The sequence below is a fragment of the Maylandia zebra genome, linkage group LG4 (assembly GCF_041146795.1).
Source record: "Maylandia zebra isolate NMK-2024a linkage group LG4, Mzebra_GT3a, whole genome shotgun sequence".
Taxonomy (NCBI): domain Eukaryota; kingdom Metazoa; phylum Chordata; class Actinopteri; order Cichliformes; family Cichlidae; genus Maylandia; species Maylandia zebra.
In genome coordinates, this window is record NC_135170.1 from 30,732,368 (window position 1) to 30,749,512 (window position 17,145).

A 17,145-nucleotide genomic window follows, 5' to 3' on the forward strand; every position below is an offset into this window, starting at 1 on the left:
TTTTAATGATCTCTAAGGCCGACATACTCATTCATTTGACTTCCAGGACCTGGAATGCATTAAAAATACCTTCCATTGTAATTTCCTGTGTGCACGATCTGTTCTCTGATCTCCTGAAAGCTGACAGCGTCATCATAGTCTGACCCAGGACTTCTCCTCCCTTGGAGGAAACAAATCCATCTTAGTACACGTTTTCCCTCTCAGATAAGATGTCACCTTTCATCTCCTGTGACAGCACATGCTGAGATTACTTCAGTATGTGCTGTCTACTTCACTGTTCTTTTGGCAGATGGGGGAACTGCTAATATCTTGTCAGCCAGTCCTATAAACTGGGCTTTGAAACCACAGAAGCACACGCTGGGCTACATTGTTTGCCTCCACTAGCATTAGCTTGGAGGGAGATCCAACTGTAAATAGCGTGCATGCGGTGTAGTGAAGGTTAAATTCAGATTAAATTATCAGATTATTTAATTTAAACATCAAATTTGCTGGATATTGTTGATGAAGAGAGGTTTAATTGTGCACTCATGTGGTCCTCAAAGCCTTTATTTCAGGTTAGACACTAAAATAAAGTCATATGGTAAGAAACTTTTGATCAGTTGTTCAAAGTGGTATGTATTTTGGTGTAAGACTATAACCATTAGTTGCTGTCCACATGCAGCAGCCTGGATTAGCTCGAAAACTATTTATTAGCAGTAATTCCAATAATAAATCAAGTAAATTGCACACAAACACACAAAAGAGTTGAGTTTCCAACTCAAGAAACGGTGCCAACTGAGAAGCATGTGTATGCTCGATAAATCAGCTTCACAACGTCAGCTGTGTTTTTGTGTTACTGCACAGCATTCTATAATCAGTACTGAACAGAAACAGCTGGAGCGCAGGTAGAGCCCAATGATCTCTTACAGAGGCTGGACAATAAAAGGACGGCCTCCTGTTGAATCCGCCCATATGTCTGTGTTTCAAATGCTAATCTGAGCTCGTTTCTTCAGCTCAAAAGGATGCACCCACTGTGATGACACTGACACCTGTGGGATCAAACAGCACAAGCTTTTGAACTGGTGAGGAAAATTTGCTCTCATGCAAGTATAGATTTCTGTTGCTTGTGATGCCAGTGCAGTGATTTATATTAGGCTGCCATATAAGGTGTTTTTGGCAACATGTTTTTGTAATATTACTCACCAAAGTGCACTGAGGGCGAACAAATACATTTACTTCATTGTAAAAAAAAACAAAAAGTAAATAATAATAATAATGATAATAAATTCTATTTCTCTACCTGTGTTGGCACATTATTGACACCACAGATTGACTACTGTTGAAGACATTGGCAGGAGTGTGTGAATTATTATTATTATCATCATATTAGAATAAACAAAATAATGGATTCTTGTGACTGAAACATCGTGCAGCACTAACATCCTTATGTGGTAGCTGATTTGGTTAGTTTGGTAAGTTAGTTAGCTCAAACCTATATTTGACATTTCTATACATCTGTGCTAAGCTAATATTTTTGAATCAGTCACATCGCTGCTTTATCAGCATTAAAATGTGCTGCAAGAAACAAAGACCTGTCAAAATTTGGCGTTTCTCACTGAACCACACGTATCCTTCAGGTGTAACAATGATGTTGAGTGAATTTTGCATGTCATAGAACATTTGCAAAATCTTCTTTGTTGTTTTTGCAGCAAAGAACTGGAGGGTGTGGGGTTTTTTTTGGGTTTTTTTTGCTTTTTTATTCATTTATTATCTATTTATTTATTTTTATTTTAATACTGTTCTCATCCCTTTTCTTTCATCACATTTAGGCAGTTTTTGCTTCTTCTGTTTTTAAACACCATTTTTGTGACCTTTTGTCTGAATTTAACAATAACATTCATGAAACATTTGCATTTCAGTCCCCTGCAGGAAAATGGTTTGTATTAATATTAATTACACGCACTCTCGGTGCATATATGCATTATGCACAGATTTATTTTAGAAAACATAAAAATACACGAGCACTAAACAATACTCCCCGTGACAGAGTCACTGCAAAGTTGTATGTGGACAATCATGGAAAGAAATATGAGAAAAACATGGGAAATGAACAAATGAGACTTCGGTTCCACTAAAATTACCCTAGATTATTTTTTATTCATAATATTTAGTAACTTCTATCACGTATTAACAAGTATTAATCATGAAAGTTTTTTAATTTTTGAAGTAGGACATGCTGGAAAAAATCTGACAACCGCTGCTTTAGAGGTCCCACGATTGTGACTAAAATTGTGATTCTACTCCAGTCTCTTGTTCCAGTTGTGTTAACTTCAATTATTTTTTCCTTTATGGGTTTGAATTAACTTTTGCTTTGCAGTTGTATACCCAAGGGGGAATATGACATTATTTGTAATAAGAACACTGCCTGCATGGTAATTTCCTGTTAAGAGTTTCCTTCACGAGGTCACCATCCAAGTATTACAAGCGATGTAAACAACTGGTTTCCCATCAACCATCGTCGTTATTTTAAATTCAGATTATTTTTTAAAAGTTAAACAGAAATTTAAGAACTCCTCTGAAATTATTTCTCCAAGTGCCTGAGGGAGCATTAATGTCAGATTGGATATGAATTTACACTGTCTGTTTCTAGTGTGGTCAGTGGATGCGTTTGTGTTAACACAGGATCATTTAATGAGTAGGGCCTTTTTTATATTTGAGTTATGACACAGGATGCATCACTAGTTCATATGTATGCAGGAGAGTAAGGTCCAGATCTTGTCTGAAGATGGCCTTTCTCGCACGTAGCGTGCAACAGGAATTTGTACACATTAGCTGCGTTTTTACTACAATGACTAATCTGATTGGTTAGAGTAAGAATGAGGGGTGGAGCCTGGGCAGAGTCTGTAGGTTCCTGTGAATTCTGACATAACTCAGTCCAATGTTACATAGACAACTGATTCAGACTGTTACATTGTAACTAGAGCTCGCCAGCTGATATATTCATCCACTGACTCTGTCATTGTTTTGGCTCACCGTCCACCTCCAGGACTATATACTATCATTTATTTCTTTGTTTGTTGTTGGCATATATTTTTAATGCTGGTTCATTTTCCTGCAAATTACAGCAGACATTTAATTGATCAGAAAGAAACGGTGAGCTAAGTCAACAACCACAGAAATGGGGATGAGAAGGAAACAAATTTATCTGTGAATTTATGTAAGAGATTTATTCCCTATGAAAGGTTTGTTTGCAAATGTCACAATACTTAACAAGAAGATAGCAGAAGATATTCATCACTAAATGCTAATTTAATTGCTTTTGAAGATGAATGAAAATGATGCAGTGCTTAACAAATTTATTAAACCAGTTGCCATAATAGCAACAAAACAAATATTTTAGAAATCTGTCAAAGATTAATTAATCATAACATTCAACCACGACCAAATCTTCCTGTACAGAAAACAACTTTATTTATAAAATAATAATAATAATGTGCTGAAAAAAGATTTTTTTAATAAAACAGAACATCGTGGTTTAAAATTTTTTTTTATAATTTAGCAATAAAGAGTTTGCTATAACTATTACACACATATACACACATATATATATGTGTGTGTGTGTGTGTGTGCGCGCGTGTATGTACGCATGTATGTATGTGGTGTGTGTGTTAGTTAATGTAGGGCAGCTGTGAAAACCTTAAAAAACCTTAAAACCTTACATTGGCTGGTGGTCTAGAAAAATGAAATGGACTTCAGTACTAGACAGTAGTAAATTTTACAGACCTGACTGACTGTCTGCCTTAGTTACCATAGAACAGAACACCAACTAATTAGATTCATCCATTTACACACCAAAGTCAAAATTTACAGTACGCTGAAAAAGAAAAGGTTGGAAAACCAAAGTTTTCTTCTTTTTTTGTTTGTTTGTTGTTGTTTTTTTACTTCAAAGTATTAGAAAGGATGTGAACCTGGAGCCTGACCTAGATGGGGAACTCGATATACAGTATATACATCAATTTAGAAATTACAGCCTGTTGTCATCGTCTGTGCATCAACCCTTTACGCTAACTTGTTAATTAAGTATTTAAGCAGTTTCAAAAAACTGTTTACAGTCAGTGCTATTAGAGAAGTGTAAATGTAATCATTCCTATTCATCTCTGTTCATAGGGACCTTTTCACTGTCCCACATAACTGCAGACTTCTCTGACATCAATTTATATTTAAATGTATATTTTGTTATATAATAATAATACAGTTTATTTTGTTATTATGCTAAATACTTAACCTTCATTTAGTGAGATTCACCTTAATTCTTTCTGGTCTCAGCTGATTATCATTCACGCAAATGTTACTTTGCATATTAATGGAACAGGTGTTGAATGTTCAATTCCAATTAATCAGTAATTAAATTATTTTTTGATGAAATAACTGTATGGAAGTTTGCATACAGTAGAATCTCATCATTACCCTTGTCAAAGCTTAAAGCACATTAATCCCTAGTCTTTGGAGGATTTAGAGGAGTATGGCTTTACTCGTAATGAAGAGCTAGTAAAAGAGAAGATGATGAAGAGAATTCTTTTTAATTTCAGAGCCACGGATGTAGGTTAATTAAAAGAGAAGTGCCACCCGGATTCTATCCTGGAAGGTCTTCGAGCTATGACCCAACAATGTAAAATTTTCTCTTGAAAGAAGTATGTGAAAGACCCCGAGTTTCTAAGGAGTTTCAAGTGGCAAACTGATGTAAGGTGAAGAAATACAGATGCTTGTTAAGTGCACTGAAAAAGCATATTATCAAAACCCCAGGGTGGATACAAGGACTTCAGAAGTAGGAGCTCTATCATCAGAAGAGTGACAAATGCGCAGAGGTACTGTGTAAAAGGAAGGTAATATATCAGTGTTTGTCTATGTATCTGCCTACGCTCGCACACACATAGGTGCTGATAGTGCTTATGTAGCTATACCTTTTTTGCATTTCAAGTCAATACTGTAAGATTAATAGTGGGGAAGAAATGGTTTAGTCATCAAAGCACGTGGCCCCGTTTTCCAATAGTACACTGCACAGAATGCTGAATTACTTTCACAAGCAGTGGTCTAGCTGCTTTGATCTGAAAGCTGAGACTCAGACCATTTAATCATCTTTTCGCCATAAAAAAGGAAGAAATTTGATAGGGTGTGCATGTCCTGCCCAAAGGGAAACTCAATTGATTGAGAGAATGTAATCTGTGGTTACATATACAAGTGTGAAAAAGAATATTGGAGTTTGGGTGGCAATATGTTCTCCACAGAATGGGGCAAAAAATAATATAACAGAGGAAATACAGAAAAAGTACCTGCTTGCAAGTTCATACACTATTTATAGTTTCTGTTTATTAAAACAGCAGCTGTGTTTTAAAATTTGTAAGGAGATGTTTTATTTCTCTTGCTCAGCAATGTCTTTAAGCAGATTATTTACTGTTCTATAAACTGTATCATCATCGTGATTAAAAACTCAAGATGAACCAGATTTAAAAGCCTGATTATTTATTTAAAAGTTGTAATGCTCGCAAGGCAGGCTCAGCGATTAAACTGGAAATCTGATGAGAGGAAGTCAGTGGGTGATGTTAAAGGTACAGTAAGTCTTTTTTTTTTTTTTTAACTTTATTTAATATTAAAAAAAGCATGTTGCACACACACATAGACACTAATCAGCGTATATATATATATATATATATATATATATATATATATATATATATATATACGCTGATTAGTGTCTAAGTACATCTTCCAGTAATTTAATCCATTAAAAGTACATCGGTGCAAGTGCTGGTGTGTAGAAGCCCTGTCTTAAATACAGTGGTTGAGACACGTTGGGACATTTCCATTCCACCTAATTGAGTTGTATGTTTGTGGCTAGAGACTGGTCTCATACAAAGCATGAAAACAGAGTAGAGGTGAACTGGTAGGTGTTTGTGTTTTGTACCTTCATACACAAGATATGAAGGATTGTACCCATTTTTTAATCACATTTTCACACCAAAGAAGTGAAAATGTGAATAAAAGAGAAAGTGATGAGCATTTGGATAATACAGTATCCTCTTCTTCCTAAGGTCAGGGCTCTAACACATGAAAATGTGCATAAATATGCTTCTTTATTCCAAATATTTTCACAATTGTCAGCAGATTAGCCCTGTCTCTAGACAGCTGACAATGAGCCAGCTAAACAACAACAGCTGGTTATAATCTAACATTATGCCATGGTCCCCAAGTCCTTCTGTGCTGGCCTTCCTCTCTCCCTCTCACTGGCTTACTTTTTCTCCTTGTCTGTGTATGCATGTGTGCTTCCCTCTTTCAGAGGTGGTTTCATTGGGCTTCCTCGCTCTTACCTGTTGAAGACCTGCTGATGAACTCACCTGCTCCTCATGTGGTCATCAGACTGGCTATTTAAGGCTGAAGCAATCCCTCAGTCATTGCCACATCCTTGCATCAGCAAGAGGTATTATGCTCTGGCTTTTGTCCGGTTCATGCTTGCTGTCAGTGTGTTCTCAGCTCTAACCTCTGTTTCTGTGCAGATCTCTCCAGTGTCCCTCCAGTAACTGTGAAAGCGTGTGCATGTGCCCACGGGCATACCTGCAGCTCCTCTGTCCACTCTCAGAAACCATGGCTTAAGACATTGCTTTTTGTTTTCTTTCTCTGCACTAAGGAAACCTGTAAATAAACCGGTGTAAACCGTGTAAGTGTCCTGCTAGCGAGTCCTTTCTATAAGTTTCAGGAGAATATGAGAGTTAAGAGTCCAGCAACGCTAGAACGACTTTAAAGAAAGTTTCACTGAGGACAGCTAAGAGCAGCAAAAAAACAGCAGCACTTATCAAGAGAAAAGTTCAGGATAACCTCAACAACTGACCTCAGTATCGCTGTCATCAGACAGAAATGAGCTACACTGACTTCTCGATTCGTATCAGACTCCTCTGTAGAGTGAGTGTAGAGCTTTTATCAGCAAAAAAAGTATCACTGCAAATAGCAATCAATACGTTGATTGTACTATATTCTATATTCAATGTATACTGGAACTTCATCATCTGCTTTGTACATCTTAATCCAAAAAGCATCTGATACTACTCCTGTCAAAATAATGTAGATTAAAGTAAATTTGTTCCCTGTGACAAAAAAAGAAACACAATCTTAGTGTTACATGTAATAAGAAAACCCTCGAACTTAAGCATTAGGTGGTCATTTCCACGTCCATAATCGTATATATATTGGAACTGTCAAAGATATTAAATTAGTGTCAGCAGAAAAATCAATGAGCAGCTCACTGTGGAGTTTGAGGGGGAAATCATATGCTGCTGTCATGCTTCTTGCATTGTGCAGCCAGTGTAGATTTTATTTAAGCGTCTCAAGAAGACTAAACCATATGCGCTTACAATCTGTTTCTACTGGCCTACAGAAAGTTTTGCACCCTGAAAACTTTTTCTCATGAATGTAATGTTTAAATCTGTCAGTTATACAAAGAGGTGCTATCGCTCTTTACAATTATTAAAGACTTATTTTTAGATCTGCAATTAGAAGCGTTGATGCATTTTTACAATTCAAGTGTGCCTCAGTTAGCTACTTAGAGAAAAAAATCAGCATATAGACGCAGTCTAAATCTGCGGTCCCCAACCTTTTTTGTGCCACGGACCGGTTTATGTCCGACAATATTTTCACGGACCAGCCTTTAAGGTGTCGCAGATAAATACAACAAAATAAAAACCGGTACCAAAAAATAAGATTTATTCATAACACACGGGAAAAGACACAGGGAAACCAAGGAAACGATAAAAGCTAAATAAAGCTAAATAAAGCAAATAAAGCAAACTGAGCACGTAAAAGCAAGTAGTTTGTCTGTCCAAGACAAACAAAAAAAACAAAAAGGATGACATTATGCTGGAGACATGGTAACAAGAAGACAAGATCACTTTTAATTCTCCAACTTCATCTCCAATTTAGAGCCTCTGTTTCTCTTTTGTTGTTCTGTTTGATAAGGAGTGATTTTGTTTGTCAACAGAAATACTGAAAAATCACAGGACACTGCATAATAAGATGATAAGATAATTTTCACTTCAGTTCTATTTAATAAGCTCTCCTAATTTGTTTTCATTTTTTTTTAAAATGTACCAAATACTCTAATCAGGTTGGGTTTTTATACATAATAGTTTTGTTTTTGTTGAACAAATGTGTGAAAAGCAATTGCAAAAAGAATGCAAATAACAATGGGAGCATAGTTTGTAATGCTTTAGTCCAGTAAATCAGTTACTTCAGTGGCAAACATAAGAAAGAAAACATCCAGTCTCCAAAGAATGAGGAGGGTCATTTAGGGCCGTGTACACATTAATATGATCTCTGTCTAGATCGGCATTTTAGAGCTGATGATCCATGTCACATGACCTCTGATTTGAGTTTGCTGCTGTAAAATAGGAAGCAGGCAGCTGATTGTTTAGTTAAGGCAAAGTTGAGGTGCACATGTAGTAACTGGAAAGATCTAATCAGAAAGGATTCATGGATGAGCAACCTGAAGGTAAAAATGACTCTCCTGTTAAACTGCTTACCGATGAGAGTTAAATGCACACGCTTCTTCATTTTAGGCACAATTTCGGTCATGTCAACAAATGCCATTCAAGGTCCGAGAGCAATCATTTAAAAGGTCTGTGTATCTGCAGCCTCTGTCACATTTTACCACTGATGTCATGAAATATTTACTTCAGGGAGCTAAACGTACACTCAGTGACGGCTTCGTACATTAGCATGAATGTGGACACTGGGATTTATTTTCACTCAGTTCCACTTTCACTAGCAACTGCCACAAGTTCACTAGCGCAGTGTTTGATACGTCAGTTCAAAGCAGCTCTCAGGAAATGCACTACGGAGTTTTTGTGACCCATTTCGTGACCCAAAAAGAACATCTTTAGTAGACTTGAGTGGGAGCAGGGTGAGAGCCACAAAAAAAGAAGGGAAGTCAAGAAGTACGATGACATGGAGTGACACACTGTGCCTTTCAGGGGATTTGTTGACAAAACAAAAGTGTTACACATCTCCAGCCTGAAACAGGGAATATGTTACAGTGGCGTCTTTTTGTGAGGTCTTTGGAAAATGAGGACCAACAATGAGAGAAGGAAAGCAGATAAAAAGTCTTAATTTTCTCTGGATTCTTATCTATTCTGATAAATTAATTAACAAAACTGCGGTCGACATGGGAACCGCTTCTCCTACTGCCTGTCTCAGCACTAACACACGGATCTATAAAGTAAAAAGGAGTAAACATATTTTTGTTTTTTACTCCTAAACAACGATTTTGAAGGCTTTTAGTCTCCATAAAAGAAACAAGGGCAGAGGATGTGATGGGAGCCTCACAGGGAGGTTCTGGTAAGACGCCTGGAAGACAAAAACACCAGTGAGACAATTTGGTACCTCCTCTCCCAAATAGTCAGTATAATGCACTCATATATTTTTCTTAACTGCCACAATAGGCAAGGTCAGCACAGACAAACACTCCAGTGATTGCAAAACCATTCTATCTTTATTTTAAAGCTTTAGTGCAGCCTGCTACTCACTTAGAAATACAACATGAGAGTAAACTAAAAAATGGGCATCATTTGAGGCACATTTATCAAATCAATTTGTACATAATTTTTAAAAAGCATGGCAGAGTGCTTTTTTGCTGAGCAGATAAGGAAGAGAACAAAACAAAACCCACAAATAGGGTATACAATTTTAAAATGACCTTAATGTATTAAATTCAAACAAATGCATCTCATATTGAATCCATTAGCATTACTCTTTTCTCAGGCCATTTCCTTCTATTAAGTTGTTCCACTGTACTACGCGTATTATGCAAAGTGTTTTCCTTTTGCCTCGTTTCCAGAACAAGAGCTTTTGCACCTTATTCCATTGAGAGGATAATCATATGGGTCTGATGTGAGGCATTACTGAAAATAATTGCTTGTTTGCGTGGTGGTTAGCATTGTTCTATTTATTACAATCATTTCATCATGTAGTGTCTTCACCTGAGAGATTTGAAGGCGTGAAGAGGACGTAACAGATGCTGAGAATGAAGTGCAGCGTGTAGGAAAGAGCAAAAGAGCTAATTACTGTAGCAACTGTTGGGACTGCCAGTCAGAGTGGCACTTTTCTGCTCAAATGGATCCTTATTTCTTCTCCGTTTTTTTTTTCTCTCTTAGTGACGAGTGCTCGACTTTAAAAAGCTGTCACTCTCTGCTTCACGTTGATGACAAAGAAGCAACACGCATGTATTCATACATGTACACTGCTCACTGCATTTATGCAACATGCAAGGATGCAAAGAAATGGTAACAGTAATAAGACATGATCATCTGACTTTGCTTTCAAGAGATACTTTTATGTCTCATGTCTCTCAGTCTGCTGTGAAGTAAAAAACAAAACCACAAGAACAAGTAAGTAATTTCAGAGTGCACGCTATACAGGAGCGCAAGCTATATTTGAGGAATAATAGACAACAGTGCTTTGATTCTTCACACTGTATCCTGTTGTTTTTAGTTTAAAAGTTTTCTGTCCTTAACGCCCACTCACAGGTGCATCTTTCCCAACCTGATGTGATAAAAATGTAACTCAAGTATTATGAAATCAAATCTTTTTCAGGTGATAAGATCCACTGGGTAGCTGCAAAGATGCATGAATTAGCTCAGGGGCACAAATATAAAAGATGATCAAAAACTATTAGAGTATAATTACATAGCACTTGAAATCTTGGGTTGAATTAAAAGATAAAATTTTAAAAAGTTCTTATAACTAAGATTAAGAAGCATTCGTGATGCATTTATTCTAAGTCTTTACGTCTACGCAGGCAAAACACATGGACGGACAAACTGATGCTAACAAAGCTATTATCTCTCTTTACTCGCTGATGAATAGCAAAGCAAAATTCGGGTAGCAGTTTGTCAATTTTAGGCCACGCTGACGGTCATTTTCTTAGACTAAAAGGACAAACATAACAGCTGTTGCTAATCTATTTCAATTCTGCAAGTAAATTGATAACATTAACCTTTATTGTTGTCTGCTTAAATTGCTCTTTGAAGGTCGGTGTCTGTGTGGAGCCAAAAATCATTTGAGATCAGATTTCAGCAGATACCTGACGTAAGAGGACATAGGAGTGTGGACCCCGAAACCTTGACTGGAATATTTAGGAGATAATAGTGGAAAAAAGTGAAATGCAATAGAGATAAGGAAAAGGATAATTAGGTTAATTGGTAGTAGGTCAGTAACACGACTACTTAAAAAGAGCATCCGAAGTTTATGGAAAGATGGCACACAAACAGGATATTTGGAAATAGTGTTTCTCAAAAGAAAATATGAAAGATTTTGTGGACTAGACTAAATAGTATTGCTGAAATATTCAAAGAAATCTATTTACACTAGGGAAAGGCCAAAAACCAACACTAAGTGGCTGTAATATTTGGACCCTAAGGCAGCAGTGGATTACAAATGCAGCATGAGCTAAAGAATACTTCTAAAAATTATTTTCAGTGAACACAGTCTTTTGCTAAAACCACCATTAACCATGCAGAGAGAATAGGCAAGAGGCATAAATAACGACATTTTCTTTAACCATGAACGACGGGGATTCCTGGTTTGTTATCAGCTCAAAAGCCAGAACGCTGATGGTGTATAGGTAATAAGTGCAGGTCGCATAAGCTGCACAGTTCAATAGATATTGCTGTCTAGTCTTTTTTCATTTCGTGTGTTACACAAGTATGGCTCTGTTATAACAGAAAAAGTGTTGGGATAGTGAAATGGCCTTTTTACTGTCAGGAACTATTACAGGAAATATTTCAAACATTTGAAAACCAAAAGCAGCAACAAAGAAGCCCTGAACTACCATGCAGCTAAATAAACTGCTACATCAAGCAAGAGTGAGAAAACATTTCACTTTCAAAACCACAACCCGTCTCCTTAGTCCCAAAATGTATACAAAGTGGTGTTCACATAAGATGTGATGCAACACAGTGTTAAACATCCAAAATTGCCGGTTTTTAAATCTTTGGTGAGCATCAAATTCAAACTGAGCACGTAAAAGGAGATAAAAAATAAACTTTTTCTTTGTTGAAACATTTACTGTGTTCAGCTTGATGTATTTCTCTCTCTCTGTGTGTGTGTGTGTGTGTGTGTGTGTGTGTGTGTGTGTGTGTGTGTGTGTGTGTGTGTGTGTGTGTGCACTTGATAAGAAGACCCTACTGAGGATTTTATAAACAATACCTGAGTGACTCGTTTAAGTGGGGAAATCAGCCTCTGCTGCACCAACAGAGGTGCATAAAAGATTACACTGTTTTCAGTGGATCAGTCTAATTTCTGGAAAATTTGTGCTTCTGATTATATTACAGAAGATTCTTTTACATTGATTTTTGTACCCCACATGACAACGTGTGAAATATTTGTGAAACAACTGCTTCCTTTGGGATTTTTACAAAACAGAAACAGCAGCCTGCACGCATATTCACAGAAGCACATACATGCATGTCGTATTGAATGACAAACAACGCACATACACACTAACAATTCCCCTGAAAGCTTATTTGACAAGCAGAACAGACCATGTTTTCCTCCCGACTGCCTTGTTCCCTCTCTGCAGACGCATGACATTGTCTGACGCTGATGGATGACGCTCTCACTTCTCCTCATTAAGAGACTCATCTGCTCCAACAGCTACGTAAATCACTGGGTTTACCTCACCTTGGCCTCCCTCTGCTAAATACTGTAAGAGATAAATGATTGTTTTGTCATTTTGACATGCCTGCTGCAGCATGTTTTTGTCAATATTGTGCTTTGCAGTGTTTGACCAGGAGCGGAAAAGCCTTCAGGGTAGAATGGCTTCAAGCTGTTTCCTCTCAAATCTGCATCACCAATGCTACTTAAGCCTACAAACTGTTTCAATTAATGTAGACTAGAATATTAAATGCAAAAGTGTGAACATACCAATTTAAATTATTTTAATTTGTTATAGTTTTAGGCAATCTTCAACTCAACTTGTCCTCAGTTCCTCTGCTTGTCCCCACACAGTGAGATGCCTCTCCGCAGCTTCACACTGACAGACTCTGTGTTGATTTCTCTAAAAACTAAGGAAAGCAAAGACACGAAAAATGAAACAGCAAAAGGAACTTTAACACAACTGGATACAGGTTTGAAGATGAGCCCATTCTTGACCAACTACATTCAGAAATAAGCTAAGATTGCTCATGTGGTTGAATTATGAGGATGAACTTCTCAGCTGATTAATTATCAGTCACAGCACATGTGTGTTTTGTACAGGTGGCACTCTAGGGCCTGACTTTTTATAAAGTACTGCCTACTTGAGATATTAGATTTTCTGTTAAATGTGTAATAAAAGACATGGCACAATGTGCAACAACCACTTAGCAAAAATCCCCAAAAGTTGATTCTGTTCATCTGGACAGTGGGAGAAACATTTCATCACTCATCCAAGGCTATGTTCACACTGCAGGCAAAAGCGCATTAAATCCGACTTATTTGGCCCTATGCGACCCATATCCAATCATGGTATGACAGTTTGAACAGCACAAATCCGATATTTTCAAATCCAACCCAGGTCACTTTCATATGTGGTACTGAATCCGATACATATCTGATGTTTTAGAAAGTGCCTGCTGTTTGAATGGTCATGTCGCATTAAATCTGTCTTTTACGTCACTGACACAAGACAGACTCCAATTATCAGCTCCAGAGAAGACAAACGAGAAAGCATGGCGGCAGAAACTGGAGACGGAGCGAGTCAATGGACAGAAACTGAGGTTTTGGACTTGATTAGAATATGGGGAGACAATTCTATTCAAGCTAAACGACTCCGTGTCCATATATACCTCCGCACAAATGTAGCAGCCACTGCTCCAAACAAGGCCATTGTTAAAGCACGAGCTCTCTTTTTTTCTCAGTGTCCTTCTCTCTCTAATTAATCTGTCAACATTCTGTTGGTTACGACTGTGCAGAAATTGTTAGACTGCTACAACAACACCTACTAGCCCTGTAGCCGCCATTTTTACTTACGTACACAGAGCACGTTGTGTGTGACGTCTTCTTTTGCGCATGCGAGCCGCTTTGAGGGCCGTGAAACGTTCACAGTGGAGTGCGTTTGCTGTCACATTTTATTTGTAGTGTGAACAACCAGACAAAAAAAATCTGATATTTAATTGTGTTGTGGTTTGCAGTGTTGTGTGTTGTTTCGCTTTAAATTTGTTTAAAACGAAAAAGCTGAAAATTTAAATAGTCAAAAGTTGAAATGTAAATAGCTGTTTTTTGTATTATATGATTTATTTATTACATTTTATGTGGAGTGAATAAATAAAAGTATATTTACGGTGGCCCCTAGAGGCAAAACACATAAAAACTCCAAAACACGTACAAAACACAACAGAAGTGCTCCAGGATGCTAGGCGCAGTGTTGAGCTTTCGTTACCTAGTGGATACACAAGCCAGGAAGTACCAATGACTGGATTTGGTGTGTGGTAGTAACAGGTAAATGAACATTTTTTTTTTAAAATTATTTGAATATATTTGAATGCTTGTGTATAAATACACAAACAAGACACACATGCTTTCAATTGTGTAATTTAAGTGATCTAGGTAGCTCTGTTTTGGAAGTTCAGTTAACGCTAGAAATGTGTTTTGGAGTTTGTACGTGCTTTGTCTCTAGGGGCCACCGCATTTATTTATATATAAATAAAACCACTTTTTTTTTTTTACATTAGTAATTCCTTTTGTGCATAATTTTATATTATTGTTAATAATAAATTAATAAAAGCAACAAAACAACCTGAAGAGTAAAGCTGTAAACACAGCATTGTAAGATGGCGAAAGATGTACCCTTAGGCCCCCTCCTCGATTCAGAGATGGTCTTTCCCTTTTCATGTAAATGGCCTCCTCCTGCTCAAACGTTTCTCCCACTGAAAACGCTACATCTAGATGAACAGAATCAACTTTTGGGGATTTACTTACCTGGATGATTGACCATGCATCAAGACACCAAAACCTACCTCTGCCTACTTCAGCACACTGCCCCCCCCCCCCCCCAAAAAAAACCCCCAAAACAAAAACAAAACAAAATCAAATAAATAAATAAATAAATTAAAGACATAGTAGCATTCCAGTATCTAACAGACAATGAAACACAGTTTAATTTAAGTTGATGCACAATTTTTCATGTCTCACTCGACACTGAAAAAATAAATTTACTGTCAGTGTGAAAGAGATTATTTCATGGCTCCAGGTTATGTTCACTGTTTCAGTCCTCCTGGTTGGAGGTAATGAGCATGATATCCTAGATCTTTGGCCTCAGCCTTTCCCTGTATCTAGCTGTCTTACTGCTGGGTGACATCTCTGCATTTCACATAACTTGATGCAGAAACTGAGACAGAGGTGATTTTTTTACTTTTTTGTGTCTGTTACTCTGCCAGTGAGGTTACACCTAAACTAACAAAGTGAATTTCACAACACTTGGTGGACAGCAGGAGCATGGGCAATAAATAATGCATTAAAATATGGAATTCTTTCTTTAAAATTGAGGATTATCTTTAATAACATTTACGATGACCACAAGTGATCATCATTAAATACCTAATTAGATACGTCGGTACATTATAAATCAGTATGGTTCCCCTTTTGTTGTATCCTGCAGTAGTGCCCATGCTTTACCTTGCTTTTTTCACCAATTATTTTCACTGATGATCCATTGTGTGTCGCATATATATGCTTCCACTTGTTGTTGAACCCGTAATTTGCTGGAAATATCTGCATTCACTGCTGAATACTGGTGATTATTGGTAGTTCAACAATTCAGTCAAATTAAATAACCTATTTTATTTATGTAATGTAAATATATATAAGGATAACATAGAAAATGCTTAACCGTAATGATTACAAGCTGTAGACTGAATGTAAGTTTTCTGTGGGCTTTTAAGGACTGCCGTGGTGTGGACACAGGGGAACAGGTCCCTCAAGAAATGAGCTTATTGACTGCCACTGTGCCTGATCTGAGGAACTGATAACACCCAGTGAGCCCCGAGGTTGCTGTTGCCACTGGGAGGATGGTGTGAGTGCTCTGGCTCCATAGTCATCAATTTGCCTAGCTCTGCGTGTCGCAGAGCTCTGACATGCACCTGACTTCCTATCACTGGCACCCAAAGACCTCTGAGACAGGGAACAGAGTCAGAAATTGATGGCCTGGCTCGCTGGCTAGGGGCTAATATGCTATAATAAAAATACCTGTCATGAGAGAATCATTTTAAAAACGCAGCGTGCTTTGTTATAAAATAAATAAATAAATTCACTAATGGCATGTGGGTTCCAAAGATCAATTCAACGATTCAAGTATGTAATAAATCATAAAATTCCCCTATGAAAATATAATAAAAGGAAATTAGCAAACATGCAATAGTGTTTACATATTTCTTTCAGTACAGATACAGCCCACAGACAACTGAGTCAGACCCCTGGCTGATGTATAACTATTAATCACAATAATCTAAATGGAGCATGTTTGTTAGTCACCATATCCACAATAAACTGATTTTAAATATGAGAGAACAACAAATTGTAATAGCCTTTTAGATATTGTTTGACCTTAGCATATTTAATCCCTAATCAAGCAAATCCTTATGAGCCAAATAATGGAAAAACATATTTTTTTTCCTGGTGCATTTTAATATTATGTTGTTCAATGTTTCAAAATTAAAACAGATGACTATGGGGCTTACCAATGGAGAGACAAGAAGCATCAGAGAGCACAAACCTCAGCCAACGCAGCCCACTCTTTGGACAACTGAGCCTGACCCCCAACTGATGAATAATTATTAATGAATAACAGTACGCTAAAAGAAATCTGTTTGTTAGTCACTATATCCACAATAAAAGTATTTTAAATATTACAGACGCACAACGCATGACTGTAACTTCCTGCTAGTAACTGTTTGACTTTAGCATATTTAATTCCTAATCACCGAAAACCTCATCAGCCAAAAAGATGGCGAAATTTGAAAAATAAGTATATTTAATATTAAATTATTAAGCCTATCTCAGGGTCTTGTTCACGACTGATGGGAGAAGGGAGCGGGAGATCGACAGACAGATTGGTGCTGCGGCCGCTGTACTGGCCTTTTGTGGTGA

General features: G+C 37.2%; 2 protein-coding genes and 1 long non-coding RNA gene across 4 annotated transcripts in view; 1 reads left to right on the plus strand and 2 right to left on the minus strand.

Moving 5' to 3' along the window:
* Nucleotides 1–17,145, minus strand: part of asic2 (acid-sensing (proton-gated) ion channel 2) — a 404,006-nt gene that overhangs the window by 146,444 nt on the left and 240,417 nt on the right. The window lies entirely within an intron of this gene.
* LOC143418528 (uncharacterized) lies at nucleotides 964–6,677 on the plus strand. The gene is made up of 3 exons (XR_013098515.1): nucleotides 964–1,061; nucleotides 6,314–6,454; nucleotides 6,531–6,677. It is a non-coding gene; the product is annotated as an uncharacterized LOC143418528 (long non-coding RNA).
* The window catches only part of LOC106674813 (E3 SUMO-protein ligase ZBED1), a 132,254-nt gene continuing 128,111 nt past the window's right edge, over nucleotides 13,003–17,145 (minus strand). Inside the window, exon 4 of the mRNA XM_076883539.1 lies at nucleotides 13,003–13,085. Coding sequence (XP_076739654.1) covers nucleotides 13,003–13,085 — 83 coding nt within the window. The remainder of the gene's footprint in view (nucleotides 13,086–17,145) is intronic.